The 15,958-nt window shown below is 41.8% G+C and overlaps 1 protein-coding gene across 2 annotated transcripts in view; it reads left to right on the forward strand.

The window, feature by feature from the left end:
* PPP1R37 (protein phosphatase 1 regulatory subunit 37) overlaps positions 1-15,164 on the forward strand; it is a 62,513-nt gene extending 47,349 nt beyond the window's left edge. For both annotated transcript variants that reach the window (XM_089651986.1, XM_089651987.1), the window contains 5 exons: positions 1,976-2,117; positions 3,118-3,284; positions 4,284-4,863; positions 8,399-8,494; positions 9,906-15,164. In XM_089651986.1, coding sequence (XP_089508112.1) covers positions 1,976-2,117; positions 3,118-3,284; positions 4,284-4,863; positions 8,399-8,493 — 984 coding nt within the window. In that variant the 3' untranslated portion in view covers position 8,494; positions 9,906-15,164. The remainder of the gene's footprint in view (positions 1-1,975; positions 2,118-3,117; positions 3,285-4,283; positions 4,864-8,398; positions 8,495-9,905) is intronic.
* The last annotated feature ends 794 nt before the right edge of the window (positions 15,165-15,958 follow it).

Below are 15,958 nucleotides of genomic sequence, written 5' to 3' on the forward strand. Positions count from 1 at the left end.
TGCTCAGGGTGAACTTGTTCTTATCTGTGAAAAGCACAGAGCGCCAGTGGTGGACCTGCCAATTCTGATGTTCAATTCCAAATGCCAATCGAGGTCTATGGTGCTGGGCAGTGAGCACAGAACCCAGTAGAGGACGTTGGGCCCTCAGGCCACTCTCATGAAATCTGTTTCTGATTGTTTGGTCAGAGACGTTCACACCAGTGGCCTGCTGGAGATCATTTTGTAGGGCTCTGGCAGTGCTCATCCTGTGCCACCTTGCACAAAGGAGCACATACCGGTTCTGCTGATGGGTTAAGGACTTTCTATGGCCCTGTCCAGCTCTCCAAGAGTTACTGCCTGTCTCCTGGAATCTCCTCTATGCTCTTGAGATTGTGCTGGGAGACACGGCAAACCTTCTGGCAATGGCACATATTGATCTGCTATCGTGGAAGAGTCGGACTGCCTGTGCAACCTCTGTAGGGTCCAGGTATTGCCTCATGCTACCAGTAGTGACTGACCCTAGCCAAATGCAAAACTAGTGAAAAAAGTCAGAAAAGATGAGTAGGGAAAAAAATGTCAGTGGCCTCCATCTGTAAAAGCATTCCTGTTTTGGGGGTCGTCTCATTGTTGCCCATCTAGTGCACCTATTAATCATTTTCAGCTGCTTTGGTGTTAATGAAATTAACAACCCCCTCTGGTACTTAACTGACCAGATCAATATCCCAGGAGTTTAATTTACTTGATGCTATACTCTGATTAAAAAGTGTTCCTTTGTTATATATATAAATATAATATCTCAAGTAAGTGGCTCACCTCTTTCAACACGACTTAAAATGCAAAGTAAAAATTGGTTCTTTTAACAGGTATCCTATACAATGCAATCTACTTCCAATCCTTTTGGAGCACTATGCAATCTTTAACAGCCAACGATGGGTTAACAGATCCACTCCATTAATGGGCTTGCAAGGCTCTCACAGTTCCAGACCATTTCCCAACATCTCAAAAAACAGGAAGGCTTCACAGCGTAAAACAATCTATTATTTATTAGTAAAAACCATCATAGGTTCACCTACATTGCCATGTGTCATGCCCAACACGAAGGAGGTGTGCGCATATACAGGTAAATATGCCGGCTCCAGCCGTGCACACAGGCTGCGAGTCAAAATGGACTCAGAGCTTGGCTCTGCCTAACATTTTTTTGCACATATTGCACCTGATGGACATTAAGAACTTTGTTTTTGTTTATTTGGATTTAGGACTAATTATTATGGACACGTCGTTTGTGAACTGAGCTGCACAATATTTTGAAAGAGAATATTTTGTTGATACTTTTTATAGTTTTTTTTTTTTATAGTATTAAGTTTTTCTTGTTTTAGATAGTGTAACACTTGATATTTTGAGTGCAGGCATACACAAACACATTTGTTTCTTTGCTCTCTTCACAGTGCGTTTTAATGACTGCATATACAGCCTCACATACTTTTTCCTCCCTGCACTGTGAATGTTTACATGTTATGTGCAATTAAACCATGGCAACATCTAATGTTTGTGTAGTATTATGTTCAGCAGACTGTGTTCTTCTATTGTTGTGACTTAGATGACGTTCAGAGCACATTTTATGCCCAATTCCTGCAAAACTTCACGTAATCCCAAGGGGTTCACATACTTTTTCTTGCAACTGTATTTGTACAGAGGAAGGATATCTTAGAGATATAGGGTGTGCAGAGGAAAGGAAGGGAGGAGGTTGCCCAAAAGATGGGAGCAGTATGGGATTTAAGAAGGGCGTATAAATTAGATTTGGAGTGTTCAGGTGTACATGGGGTGGGAATAATGTATAGAGGAGGAGAGAGCTGTGTGGAGTAGGAGGGCGTACAGAGGAGAGGGTAGTCAGACGCCTTGACTGTAACACCTTTCTTTTGTATTTACTTCTTTCCTCCACCCTTCACTAGTAAAAATATCCCATTTAATTCAGTAGTTGTGTTCTTCTTCGTTCTAGCCTCATACTCAGACTTTGGAAACTTTGAATCTTGGTCACAATGCTATTGGCAATGAAGGTGTCCGACATCTTAAGAATGGTCTAATTGGAAACCGAAGTGTCCTCCGGCTTGGCTTGGCATCTGCTAAACTGACCTGCGAAGGTAATGTTCACATTGTGGCCTCAAAGCTGAAGACCAGTGTCATGTGTTATGTCATGAAGTGTGTCCAGCAGTTTTTGAGCAAATGTACAGTGTTTGCAAAGTATCCAATTGACATGACTTGGCATAGTGACAGAGTAATTAGCACTCTTGGCATGCAGTGTTTTGAGCCTGTGGTGACGTGGCCCTGGCTTCACATACATTATTTTATGTTAAGTGCATCTATGCTAACTATTGTGTAAATGTAGCACTTCCAGGCATTTGTTAGGTCGCACAGAGATCACAATACTCCCCTAGACAATGCCTTCATTTACTTTTCTTTCCAAAAGGAACAAACCATCTTTGTTGAAACATCTATTTCCTGGAGGGAGATGCTGGCTCAGAGATTACTCAGCCATTTAAATTCTGGAGCTTTGGCTGTGTTCACAAATATCTAAATCAAATAGATGATGCAGTTTTCTTTCTTGCAACCACTGATTGCAGGAAAGAAAATCGCTCGATTCCCCCATCAACATAGTCAGTGTTGATGGAGGAATCCCTCCTGCAGAGCTATTGTGTTCTGCCGGCAGGGAGGCATCCCTGCCAGGTGAAACCTGATTATTGCTAGTGGCTATATCCGCAGGCAATAATTGCACTTAGAAAGTGGTTTCTCCTGCTTGCAACAGACTGTTGTGATGATTGTGGTTGGCACCTAAGAATGTAGGGACTGTCAGTACCATTCACTGTTCTCTGTCAAGTGCTCTGAAAACCGTTTTGACACTCTATACGTAGGCAAAAAAAAATTAACCCTCCCAGTTTGTTTTGGAGGAAAGCAGAGCACTTGGTCAAAATCCAATGAAATATGGAAAGCACATGCTCCATACAGATGGTGGCCTTGGTCGAATCTAAGCTCATCAACTCAGTGCAGCCCAATCTGAACATTTTTAGTTGTGGTGGCTGTCAAACTTTATATTGTGGTACATTTGCTTATATTGTGTTTATAGTTTTGTTATTTGGTCTTCAGGTGCTGTGGCCGTAGCAGAATTTGTGGCTGAATCGCCACGGCTCCTGCGCCTTGATCTTAGGGAGAATGAGATCAAGACTGGAGGCTTAATGGCTCTCTCACTGGCTCTTCGTGTTAACCAGTCACTGCTTAGGTTGGATCTGGACAGAGAACCGAAGAAAGAGACTGTGAGTGTTGATGGCACATACTAATCTCCCTCCTTGGTTCTGCTCAGAAATGTGTCTTAATTCAGGCCTTGTTCACACCATACGTGCAGAAAAACTGATTGAAAGTGACCACAGATTTCACTTGCAAATACATCAGTATACACTTCAGTGTTCATGCGCGCTTCAATGGGTACACGTTGCAGATTCCTGCGCACAAAAAATCTGCATGCGATACCAGTATTGTTGTTGAGGGTACACAGAGTCCAAGTGATTTTTGTTGTGCCTTTGCAGAACGCATACAGAAAAACTAACATCTCTGCACACTGGTGTGAACGACACCTAAATGTATAATTGTTTCCAAGTCAGATAATGTTCAGCTGACAAGATTCCTTTATTTTTTTAATTATTTTTAAATGTTTTTAAACTTATTAAACAGAAGTAACTAAACATTTTCATTCAGCTACTTTACAGACCTAAAGGGACCAAACAGTTGTTTGGGATTACATACTTTTTAAAGTATAACCAAACATTCACAGAACACTGCATTTCTATGCAGCATGTGAAGAAACTCTGATATAATGGGTTACCTTCTCTCAAGATAAATACTGTTTCCAGCAGTATGGCATTGCTTTGTGTACACTTCCATCAGGGCTGTAAATCAGCTGCTCCTGGGAAACACTAAAGGGTGCTGTTTTGAGACAGAAGGTCTACATTGATCCGAATGAACAACCTGTCTCTCTGGAGCAGATTTTTCAGAACCAGGAGGCAGCAGGCACTGTTTTTGGAAACAGGACTTGGTTCAGTAAAGTTAGCTGATCTTACAGAAGCTGCTAGAACAAGAACAGATGTGTGATTTAGTAGAGGTGTCTTTAGACTTTAAAATTATCTACTGGCTAATCTAAATGTGTTTTAACAAAATAGATTAGTTGCAGATGTTTAACACCTTTAATTATATTCAGTATTATTTTTCTTGTTTATTTTGTGATTATGTATCATTGTCCATTTCAATTTTGTTTCCAGGTGAAGAGCTTTATTGAAACACAGAAAGCCCTGTTGGCTGAGATTCAAAATGGCTGCCGACGGAACTTTATCTTGGCCAAAGAGAAGGAAGAGCGCCTCCAGCAGTCGGCGTCCATGGCAGAGATTGCTAGCGCTGCTGAAGAAGAAGATTCAAATACTGCCCCCGAGGAGAATAGCCTTCCTTCAGAAGATTGTAGCACTGCCCCTGAGGATACCACAACTAATAATTCATCCAAAGAGGATGAGGAAGAGATCACGCCTGACCCAGACCCTCAGGGACCAGATTCAGATTCTGATACAGAAGATGAATTGGAGGAGGAAAAGCCAGTAGCAGAGACAAAGCCTGTAGTGAACTCTGTTCAGAACCCTCCAGAGCAGGTGGCAGTGTCCAGTCCAGGTCGAGGTCACAAGATCTTTTTGGTTACCCGTGTAGAGAATCCAAACACAGCAGGAGGAGGATTGACAGCCCAGGGTGTTAAAGGCTCCTCACCTGCGGGAGCGACTTCACCAGCAGTCCCTTCCCTTGCCAATGGACTTGAGGCTGAGTTGGGCAGGACAGCAAGCAGCTGTGACAACAAGGGTATGCATAAAATGTGTTACATTTATTATTTGTCTTAATGTGAACATGTCAAGTACATCAGCATGTCTCCACTGACAATACAGCCAAAATGCAGGTGATTTGTGGTGCCTGTCAAGCACATCAGCATGTCTAAACTGACAATACTACCATAGTGCAAATGTTATGTGGTGCCTACAAGTAAACAATGTTGGGACTTCCCAACTAGCTTTTGGATCCATTACGCACGTTATACATGGAGGCCCAACATTACAGTTCAATTTCTGAACCTCGGTGACTAGTTGGACAGTTTTAAATTGCAAGGACTGGGTTTAGTTTGGGGAAAGGGTGGGGTGTAGCATCAAATCTTGCACAACATGGGACATAGTGTATAGTTTGCTTCAAGAAATTAGAGCAACCTGGGCATTAAGAATATTACTGGGGGATATTAAAGTTAAGGTGCCTGCAATTTTGCATTGTTGTTAACCTAAAAGACCAGCAGGACTCCAAACCCCCCCCCCAAGTTATACTTACCTAGGTGGATGCAGCATCGGTTCGATGCTGGCTCTAACTGTGAGAACTCAGCGATCACATGACCGCTGGTCACTGAGTTTTCGCAGCCGCTCTGAGCAGAGAGCGGGACTGTCAGTCACTGCCATCTGCTCTGCTCCCCCAGCACTCACTGGAGCGCTGGGCTTTGCAGGGGGAGGGAGCGGCTGGCTCAGGCTCTGTGGCTCGCTGAAAGGCTGAGCCAGGTGCCGCTCTAGACTCTGGGATGTAGTCTGGACCAGCTGAGTGATGTCAGCAGACAGCTGAAAACGGGTCATAGGAGTACAGAAGCAACTGCATTCCTGTGATCCACAGGAGAAGTACAGCGAAAAGAGCTTTGGCCGTACTTTTTTCTTTAAACACACCAATGTACTATGCCTCAGATTTAAACATATTCTGGAAAATACGCAAAATACGTTTAAATGTGATTATTGTTGCTTGTGAGGCAACATATAGGAGTTCTTAAACCAAATGAGGCCAGATACAGTCATGGCCAAATATATTGGCACCCCTGCATTTCTGTCAGATAATGCACCACTGCGCCCAGAAAATTGTTGCAATGTTTAGACATTCTCATGTTTATTTTTGTCTGTATTGGTATGACACAAAAAAGTGAAGAAAGAAAAAGCCAAATCTGACACATTCCATGCAAAACTCCAAAGATGACTGAACAAAATTTGACACCTTCATAAAATTGTAAGAAATATTTGCATTTCAAGTTTGTGATACTCCTGTAATTTTTAATTAAACTCACCTGTATCAATTAACAGGTGCTGACAACATAGAAATCACACCGACAACCAGTTAAAATGGTGAAAAATGGACTCAACCTTTCCATTGTCTCTTCATTCCATGATTGTGATTAACCAGTTTTGCTCCTGGCAGTTGGCGCTATAGAATTCTGTGGAATGTTCTGGAACGCAGTATGTGCTTAGATACTCGGGAACCAGAAGAACGATTGTTACAGCATTTGATCTGAGTTAACATGGTCAAAAATTTCAATCCTATTTTCATTTCCATGTAAAATTTTCATTATTACTGACCCACACCTAATAATCTGAACAGTCTTGAAGTGTGTAAACTTACTTTTGAAGAATCTCACACATTTACTACTTGGAATTCTGTGACATTCATTCCCTATGCCCTGTGAGTAGACACTGCTGTATCACACATTTCACAGAGCCTGCCTTCTGAACTACAGAGGTGCTGAGAGGAGGTGTTTCAGGAGGCAGAACAAGCACAAGAAACACCACATCATATGTGCTTGCAGGCAGCATGGCACAATGGGATATGTAGTTCTAGGAATTTGAAAGTATACCAAAAGAATGCGCAGAGGAGAAGCTGCAAAGCATGTAGGGAATCAAGCAAATTGTGGAAAGAGATGGCCAGCAGACAATCAGAACTCACAACATGAAAGGAGGTTTTTCAAGTAAGCTTGTATTGCATTGTCAAAAATAGCTATTGTTATTTTAATGATGTTATAAAACAAAAGTGTATCCTGTGAGTACAGATTGCCTTTATAGATCACAGCTTCACATTGACCTTCCCTAGAACCAAGAGACTGAATCTAAATTAATATCTTCAGAGTGAGATTTCTGTTAGAGGGTGGTAGGTGGGAACAGCAGAGTAAACCAAACTGTGTTTGCATTTTATATATAAATACTCCAGTTAAGAGACAACCGATCCATTTGCCCCCTAAGTCATTTACATGGCTAGGCCCCTTCTTAGTCTGGCATCAAGACAGTAGGGTCCCATTTCTGCAAGTTTTTAAAGTGGAACTTCTGCTTTAACCCTTTCCCTGCAAGAGCTGTTTTTGCAAAAAGTTTGCACACGTTTAAAAATCATTTTAGGCCTGAAGATTACACAAATCCCCCAAAACATATTTTCTGAAAGCAGACACCCTAGAGAATAAAATAGTGATAGTTCCAATTTTTTATGTCACACGAGATTACCAGAATGGTCTAGGAAACGCAAAATTTAAGTAAAAAACATTATAAAGCGAAATTAGGGCAAAAAAACACAAAGTACCCACATTTTTGGTAAAATATAAAAGATGAGATTGTGCCGAGTAAATAGATACCCAACAGGCCAAACCTGTACTTTAGTACCCTTTATTTTCTATAGGCGATGCTTCAAAAGTCCCTAATAGGTAATCAGTTTAGCTTTAGAGAGGAGGATTTGTTCTAGAATTATTGCTCTCACTACGGCGTGCGTGACAATATGTAACATGTTTATCACAATCGACTTTTGCATGCGTAGGCGCCCTGACGTGTGCATTTACATTCGTACGTGTGTATATGTGAGGGTGGGGGGGCCTCAAAAAACATTTTGTGGGGGGGATATGTGTAACTTTATTTTTTTAATATTTTGTTGCAATTAAAAAAAAATTAAATTCACGAAGTGCCCTATGTGAGGATTTTTAGGTGACAGGTTCTTTTTAATGAGACACCCTGCATGTCTCCTCTGGGCTCCACTCAATGTATTGCAATGCAGATCGCAGTGCAATACGTTGCTTCTCAGCTGTGCTAACCAAGAAAGTGACAGAGGTGACCCGGAAGCGACATCACACACGTTGCCTTCCGGGTCGCAGAAAGAAGTGGAGGAGAGCGGACGTTCGTTTGGGGGCTTAGATTACCAAGGCCTAGTCCTCTCCCCCTTCTTCCCTGCAGTCTTCTGAGACATCTCGCAGGTCCCGGAAGACTGCAAAGCACAGCGCGGCTCGCACATGTGCAGTGGGAAGCTGGCTGTGGAGCCAAAAGCAGCATAGCCAGCTGCCTGCAATTGGGATGCCAGCACTGGGAACCCAAAGGCTAGTGAAGAACTGTCCCAGCTGAGGATGGCACAAAATTCCTGGACAGGTACATGTCTTTTTATAAAGTCAGGAGCTACAGAATTTGTTTTTAATATTTTTTTTTTCCAGAGTGAAGACAATTGAGGACATAAGATCTGCTACTAGAGCCTAAATGTGTATAGCTGAAATGCTAATCCCCCTCATCTCATTTTTACACAGATTCTCTTGGAACCTTCAGTGATACTGAGCTAGAGGACTTACTACGGGATGCCTCCTCAGAACCAGACCCAAGTCTGAACTTTATATCACTATAAGGTAATTATTTAGCCTCTTTCTTTAGTGTCCATGGAACCAGTGATGCACATATAAAACTAAGAGTGCCAGTGGCTCAGGAGTCAGATGTGGTTGCCAGAACCCAATTATGTGTCGGTCTTTCAACTGCTGTCTACCACCAAAACAATGAAGTAACATCTTCTGTATTACATGGAGAGAAATTAATCCACATTTGCCTTCTAATGTAAAAAAAAGCATCAAAAAGTTCTTCTATAAATAGTAATGCTCTCTCCACTGCTGTAGCTGTGAGCTTTTATTTATTTTTTTTAAGTTTTTCTTTGTTTCTATTATAAAATTTTGCAAACAGGTAATTTTTCTCTTTCACTGATGTGCGTTGATGAGGCTGCACAGATAGGCAGTACTGATGGGGCACAGACAGGCAGCACTGATGATGCTGCACGGACAGGCAGCACTGATGATGCTGCACGGACAGGCAGCACTGATGATGCTGCACGGACAGGCAGCACTGATGATGCTGCACGGACAGGCAGCACTGATGATGCTGCACGGACAGGCAGCACTGATGATGCTGCACGGACAGGCAGCACTGATGATGCTGCACGGACAGGCAGCACTGATGATGCTGCACGGACAGGCAGCACTGATGATGCTGCACGGACAGGCAGCACTGATGATGCTGCACGGACAGGCAGCACTGATGATGCTGCACTGACAGGCAGCACTGATGATGCTGCACTGACAGGCAACACTGATGATGCTGCACTGACAGGCAACACTGATGATGCTGCACTGACAGGCAACACTGATGATGCTGCACTGACAGGCAACACTGATGATGCTGCACTGACAGGCAACACTGATGATGCTGCACTGACAGGCAACACTGATGATGCTGCACTGACAGGCAACACTGATGATGCTGCACTGATTGGCAACAATGATTGACACTGACTGGCGGCACTGCTGGGCACTTGTGGGTGGCACTGCTGGGCACTGATCATCGGTGCCCTGATAATCGGTGCAGGCCATCCTCTGACAATTGCCGGTTATCGGCAGTACTTTCCTCACGCTGTGACAGCGTGAGGAAAGTGCAGCCAATAACCGGCAACTGCATTCACCGGTGATTCATTGGACACAGCTGATCCCATGGTAAAAGGCCGCTGTGATTGGATTTTTAACATATGTCATCAGCTGTGTCCGTAGGACACAGCAATCACTGAGATCGCCGGATGCATGCCCCCGGGGGCACGTGGTAGGGCGTGTTCTGGGAGGACATCATATGACGCCCTCCCAGAACCGGACAACCACGCTGTAGCCGTCATTGGGCTATAGCACGGTTGGCAAGTGGTTAAGGATCTGTTTCCCCTGGTTTCTCCAGCATGTAGATATCCATTTATTTTCAAGATTTAATCCTGTCTTTTTCTTCTTATAGGATTGATTCTTCCAACTCTTGGGGTTCCCTCTTCTGTTTTCCCTGAATACTTTTTAAACCCCAGTGATCTCGCCTTAAGAATTGGGGCCCCAAAGGATTATTTGACACGGGTTCCCATTTGAGGACATTCAGTTGATTCTAAACTTTGCTTCCCCATATGATGGCAATAAGAGTGGACACAATTCCTGCAGGTAATGGAATTTGCACAGTTTAAACATACAGTTCCCTAACTTCATGCTGGGACTTTCCCCAACTGGGACTTTTTGAAGAAAAAAGGCATTTTACGGGTTTCTGGATAAAGGGACACAAGTTGATATCTGACCCCCTATCCCCTATACACTGGACTGTTACTGGCTTTGGGAATTGTCATGGAGGAGGACTGTCATGGACAATAACTGACCCTTCTGATTGTCCTCACATGGTGGTATCTCCAATTATCTGCAGTATGATATTTTAGGGTTTTCAGCCTTGCCTTCTTTACATCGCACTTACTGTGTTACACTACACTAGTCTTCTGACAATAGCTTCTGACCCTGGGGTCCAACACGCTGGTTTTGTCCTCCAAAAAAAAATTTAAATCTTTATGGCCAGGACATTCTAGGGTGATATATGGGTTTTGGCATATAGGGGTGGGAAATGTCCTTTTCACAGCACCTATAAAGAACTTCCAGCTTTTCTGCTGTAAGCCATGATATGAACTCGGGCTGAGATGTTCATTTTTCCCTTTTGGAGTGAGGTTCTAAAAGGCCTCACTATTTTGTGCTACTAGGTTTAGCATACTAACTACCAGAGCATGTTCTTCTGTGGACCACATTTTCCAAGACCTGAAGACCTCAACCCCAGCTGGAACGACGTTTGTGTTCATTTTTGTTTACCTCCTACCCTTTTATTATTCAGGATGTGTCGTAAATCACAATGCTGTTCACCTGGAAAATATAGAAATAGTTAGATCATATAGGGCTATGTGTACGGCAGGGACTTCTAGTTGTACCTGGGATTTAGTGCTGATCCTGTGATCTTGGCAACTTTTCTGTATCTTGCAGATTCAGGACCACAGGCAGCTGAGCAGAGTCAAGTATAGGTTCAATGGCAGGCATATCTTATGACTTTGTAACAGGTTCAGTTCAGTTGGTGCTGACCAGCAGCTGTTACACTTGAAGTTAAAAAAAACAAATGGAAGTACTGCTAGAATGAAAAGATAGGAGCAGGAGGGTGGCCATCTTGTGTGGGTCTGTGTATTTGTACAACAGTGCATTTGTGTCTACATAAACTTATTTTATGTATTTGTAGACATAAGAGTATGTGTATTATATCAGTTTTATTGAATAACAGCATATTATGATTGGTAGCTCCTAGCTACATAGAACCGAAGAATGTTGTATGGCTGCCATGTGTTACAGTACATAAATTTTAATTTGTACGATGACAATGTTATTAAAGTGCATGTATAGCCAAAACCTTTGTTGTTTGGATGGAAAAGGTGAAGGTTAACACTTTTATCTGTTGTTTTTTTTTTTTTTTATGCTGTCTGTGTACCCCGGGGAAGATTTTGATTTATGTCCTCTCCAGGGAACGAAACAAATGATAGGACATATCACAAAAGAGAGGTGAATTCCATCTTAGATAGTTGGCACCGGAACCTTTTAAACCACTGGAAGCTCCTTCTCCTCCTCCTCCTCCTCCTCCTCTGGTGACAGCACCTCTAAATGGTCACCAGGATAAATGGGGGTAAATCTACTCAGCAGGGACACAAACAGCAAAAAAAACCTGACGGGGTCAAACCTTTCACCACTGTCTAAAGCGAAAAGGTTTTATCTTTACAGACACTTTAAATAAATCAAATTGTTTTCCAAAACCTAAAAGATAACATTATACTAAAAAAAACTGCTGTGTTGAGGCCACAAGTGTGTATTTGGCATGAAAATACCTTTGGTTTTGGTTGCCAGTCACCACAGTTAGGCCACACTACCTGTGGCCATAATGGGAGGTATTTTTAACATTATGTAGTTACAGGCCATATTTGTACTGACATGTTCAGAAAAGGAAAGCACTTGGCTTACTTTATGCATTACAGCACTTTTTCTTTGTGTTGACCAGTTTTAGGACATGTCAGCCCTTAGTTCATACTACAGCACAGAGCAGAAGACTCTAGCTGTGTCTGGCCACAGTGTTGGACATGCATGCTTGTTCCAGCCCACTAATCTGTGCGTTTGACTTACATTTTCAGTGTGTAATTTCACAACACTACTGTGTATGTTAGTATGCATGCCATTTTAGCATGAGATAGTGGCTTAGCCGCAATTTTTCTCCATGGGAACTGTTTATTCTTTTTCTTAAACCACAGAAGGCTGGAATCTAATATCTATTCTTCATTAAGTTGTTGTTTTTCATTCTGCAAACGAAAGTTTTTGGAAACTGGAAAACTTGATCAATGCAGAAAGGTTGGAGTTTATGTGATATTTTATTGGCTAACATAAGTTATTTAGGCCTCATGCACACTGAGCTTCAAAAATGCCACTTTTAAGGGCATTTGACTTATTTTTTTCTTTTCTGCTTTGAAACACCCCTCCATGTTAGTCTGTGTCCATGCACACCTAGATGTTTACAGGGATTTGGAGGCAGAGAGAAAAAAACCCCAGAGCCAGTTCGTTCAGAAAAGGAGCATTTTGCTGCTAGAAAAAAAAACCTGATGTGCCTAAATGTGTGTTAACACTAGGAGCGTCAAACGCTTGAGCGTTCTTTTGTTTCAATGGCCAGAATAAACTAATATTCTGGCCAATAAAATGAATGAAAGCCCAAGCGTGTGATGAGCCTAAACACATTAGCAAAAATGTGGAGAAATGTTTTTAGAAGAGCTGGCAAACATCCAGTGTGCATAGGGCCTAAAGATGTAAACTTTGGGGCTGTCTTAGTCTTAGATGCCTTCTTCAGGCTAAGTATATTTCTGTGAAATATATACAGCCTGAAGAAGGAATTTAAGAAATACAAAAAGCTTTCATCTTTAATAACTTAAAGTGGAAGAAAAGCCTAACTATTCCTAAAAACATTCCTTTAGCCCCCCCCTCCTCCTACCTATCCTACATAACCTGTGTAAAAAATAAAAGGATCTGGAATGCGGTCCAGTCATGTGCAGCAGCACCGGCTCTCCTGTATAAGGAAGAGTTTGTCAACAACTGCAAATTCTGGAAGCTGTAACTTCATTCATAGGGTCCAATGGCTCAGCCGTTGTCCTCTGTTCTGTGGTAGACACTGATGCAGGGGAGCTGGTGCTGCAGAATCATGTAACAGGACCTGAGCAGAATAAAAAGAGGTAAGTACGCACACCTTTTTTGCACAGGGTATACAGAATAGATAGGAGTACGGTGAGGAAACATTTTTAGAACTTATATAGTTAAGCTTTTCTTGCACTTTAAGTCAGTAAAATTATCACTTAAACTCCAAGCTTTGTGTGAAACTTTATTTAAATTTTAATTTGTTAATGGAAATAAGAAGCTATACCCAATTTTACATAAATTGCACTCCTTTTTAAAGCAGTAGGTCAGGCTGGCAATCAAGGACCTTGCTTGACTGTCCATCTTTGACATCATCAGAATGGAACCAACTGCTGCACTATTTGACTGGTTAGTCAACAGTGATATAGCTGCTTTCAGTGTTGGTACTGGGTGTATAGAAACATGCCACATTTTAACTTATTGGCAGGTACATGGGCAGTTTGGCACATTTTCCATAATGTCAGAGAGGACAGACCCAGGGCTGCTTCTCAGGCAGGGAGACCCTTGATGACTAGCCTCCAGTAGAGAGGTAAGTGAACCTCTGGGGGGGCTGCAGTTTATCTACAGTCTGATTGTGCCTTTGTACTGAGTAAAATAAAATATTTCCCAGAAAACCTCTTAACATTAAAACGTTCCATTGTGTGTACCCCAGTTGAGACATTTTGCCTTTGTAGTCTCTCACTCGATCGTGACCTATAACAGGTCAATTTACAAAAGTATTTGAACGAAGAATTGCTCTTGGTGCCCCAGTACTATATAATTTCACTCTCTCCCATAATGCACTGTAAATATTTTTGTCCTTCGTTTTCCCACTGCCACATGGAAGAAAGAAAGGGATATTATGGTTGCTGTGAGCTACAAGGGCTGTTTTCGTATAGACACTGCTGGTATATTTTAATGCCAAAATGAAGTGGACCTTGCTCATGAAAAGAGAAGGAAATAGAAGTGTTGCTTACAACCATTTCTAACCTTCCACCTTGTGCTGAAATTACACCAGCAGAAATCTGATTTTATATTTTCGATTATCTTTCTTTTCCTTCTGCTGCTCCTCATCCATGAGGAGTAATGGGCATCCATTTTTTTGCTCTGGGACAACATTCAGGAGTGAGGATGTGTTCACTTGAAGCTTGAGGCATCACTTCCTAATAAACTGACAGTTCAACTAGGTGTAAGGTACAGATAAGAAGCTGTCAAGTTTACAGAAGTCATTTTATTTGTGACATAGTTTACAGATCAGTATTTATGTATGTCTTTGTATGAATATGTGGAAAAGAAAGCACAGGAGTCCATCTGTTTTTAACTGTTTTGGTCCTGAATAATAAGATGGCCACCCTCTAGTTAAAGGGCATTTGTCATTAGAACAGCTTTTAGGTATTGATCTATACAAGTTACCCCTGAAAATGTAATTGTCCATAGTTCATTATAAAAATCAAGTGTTTGGAATGGAGAGGGTGCCATGTTTTTTTTTCCAAATAATATGCTTTGGACAGTTTTTGTTTCTGTCACCCTTTCTATTCCAAGTTTTGTTTTTTTGTTTTTTGTGTATAGGGCCTGTTGAGTTAATGCATTCTACTCTTTTGAGTTGAGTTACTACTCTACTCATTATTTACTGCACAATATGTTGCAGCATCAAATTGGGATCCAGCATACTTCATAAAAATCATATCCATATTTTTTCATAACCTTCATGTGCTTTTGGCTGGTGACACCAGAAATCAACATTGCCATGGTGGTTTTTATAATGAAGTGAACTTTACAAAGGGGTAAATGCTTGTGTGGCAGCCCTTTACGGTAAGCCTCAAAGGTGTGGCAAATGCAAGTTTCATGTGCAATACAATTCCCTCTGACTGTGTCCCACACTACACAATGCTTTGCACACACCTCCCTTCACCTATATGGCTACCCCTTATATACACCCTATCAATCTGTGCTGTGTTTTAAAAGGGTTTTCTTCCTATTGTCAAATAAAACAATTTCTTATGTCTCATTGTGTCTCTTTATGCATGTCAATGTATGTTATGATTGTCTGTGGGGCATATGACTGGGCAATTTTATGCACCAGAAGCCAAATATATACATTGACAAGAAAAGTTATGTGAGCCCCTTGGAATTAACTGGTTTTCTGCAGTAATCGACCATAAAATGTGATCTGATCCTCATCTAAGCCACAATAGACAAACACAATGTGCTCAAAGTATATGTAAACCCTCAACTTGTAAAACAAGCTATTCTGTTTGTAGAAACGAAAGGCAAACAATTTTGTGTGTGTATGTGTGTATATGTATATATACCCATTATATACACTTCTTTGCCCCCCTTTTTGCTTTTTTTTTTATATATATAAGTGATTACATACCCTTTGTTCTCAGCTGCATATTAGCTTGGGCAGGAGGAGAAACTGCAGAACACTGATCTTCCCAGTGAGGTGCTGGGGAGGGGGGGGGTCAGCAGAGGAGAGCAGACTGAGTTCCAAGCTTAGATAGAAAATTGACCACGGTCTGTTCTCCTGGTTAGCGTGGTCAGTTTTAATAAGAAAGCAGAGAGCAAAGGGACTGGTGCGAACACCAGGGATTTTGCACAAAGGAAGCAGTACAAAGAAAACAGGATTCTAATTTTTGTTGTCTTTTTTTGAATACACTCATTAAACATCCACAGTGCTGAAGAAAAAAGTAAGAGAATCCTTGAAGTTAACAGCTGGTCAAACCTCCTTTGGCAGCAGCAACTTCAAGCAAGCTCTTTCGGTAGCTCTGAATCAGACCTGCACAATTTACAGGAGGAAAT

Source organism: Staurois parvus, unplaced genomic scaffold (assembly GCF_062004578.1).
Source record: "Staurois parvus isolate SC_StPar_1 unplaced genomic scaffold, SC_StPar_1.0 ptg000668l, whole genome shotgun sequence".
In the NCBI taxonomy this organism is placed as follows: Eukaryota; Metazoa; Chordata; class Amphibia; order Anura; family Ranidae; genus Staurois; species Staurois parvus.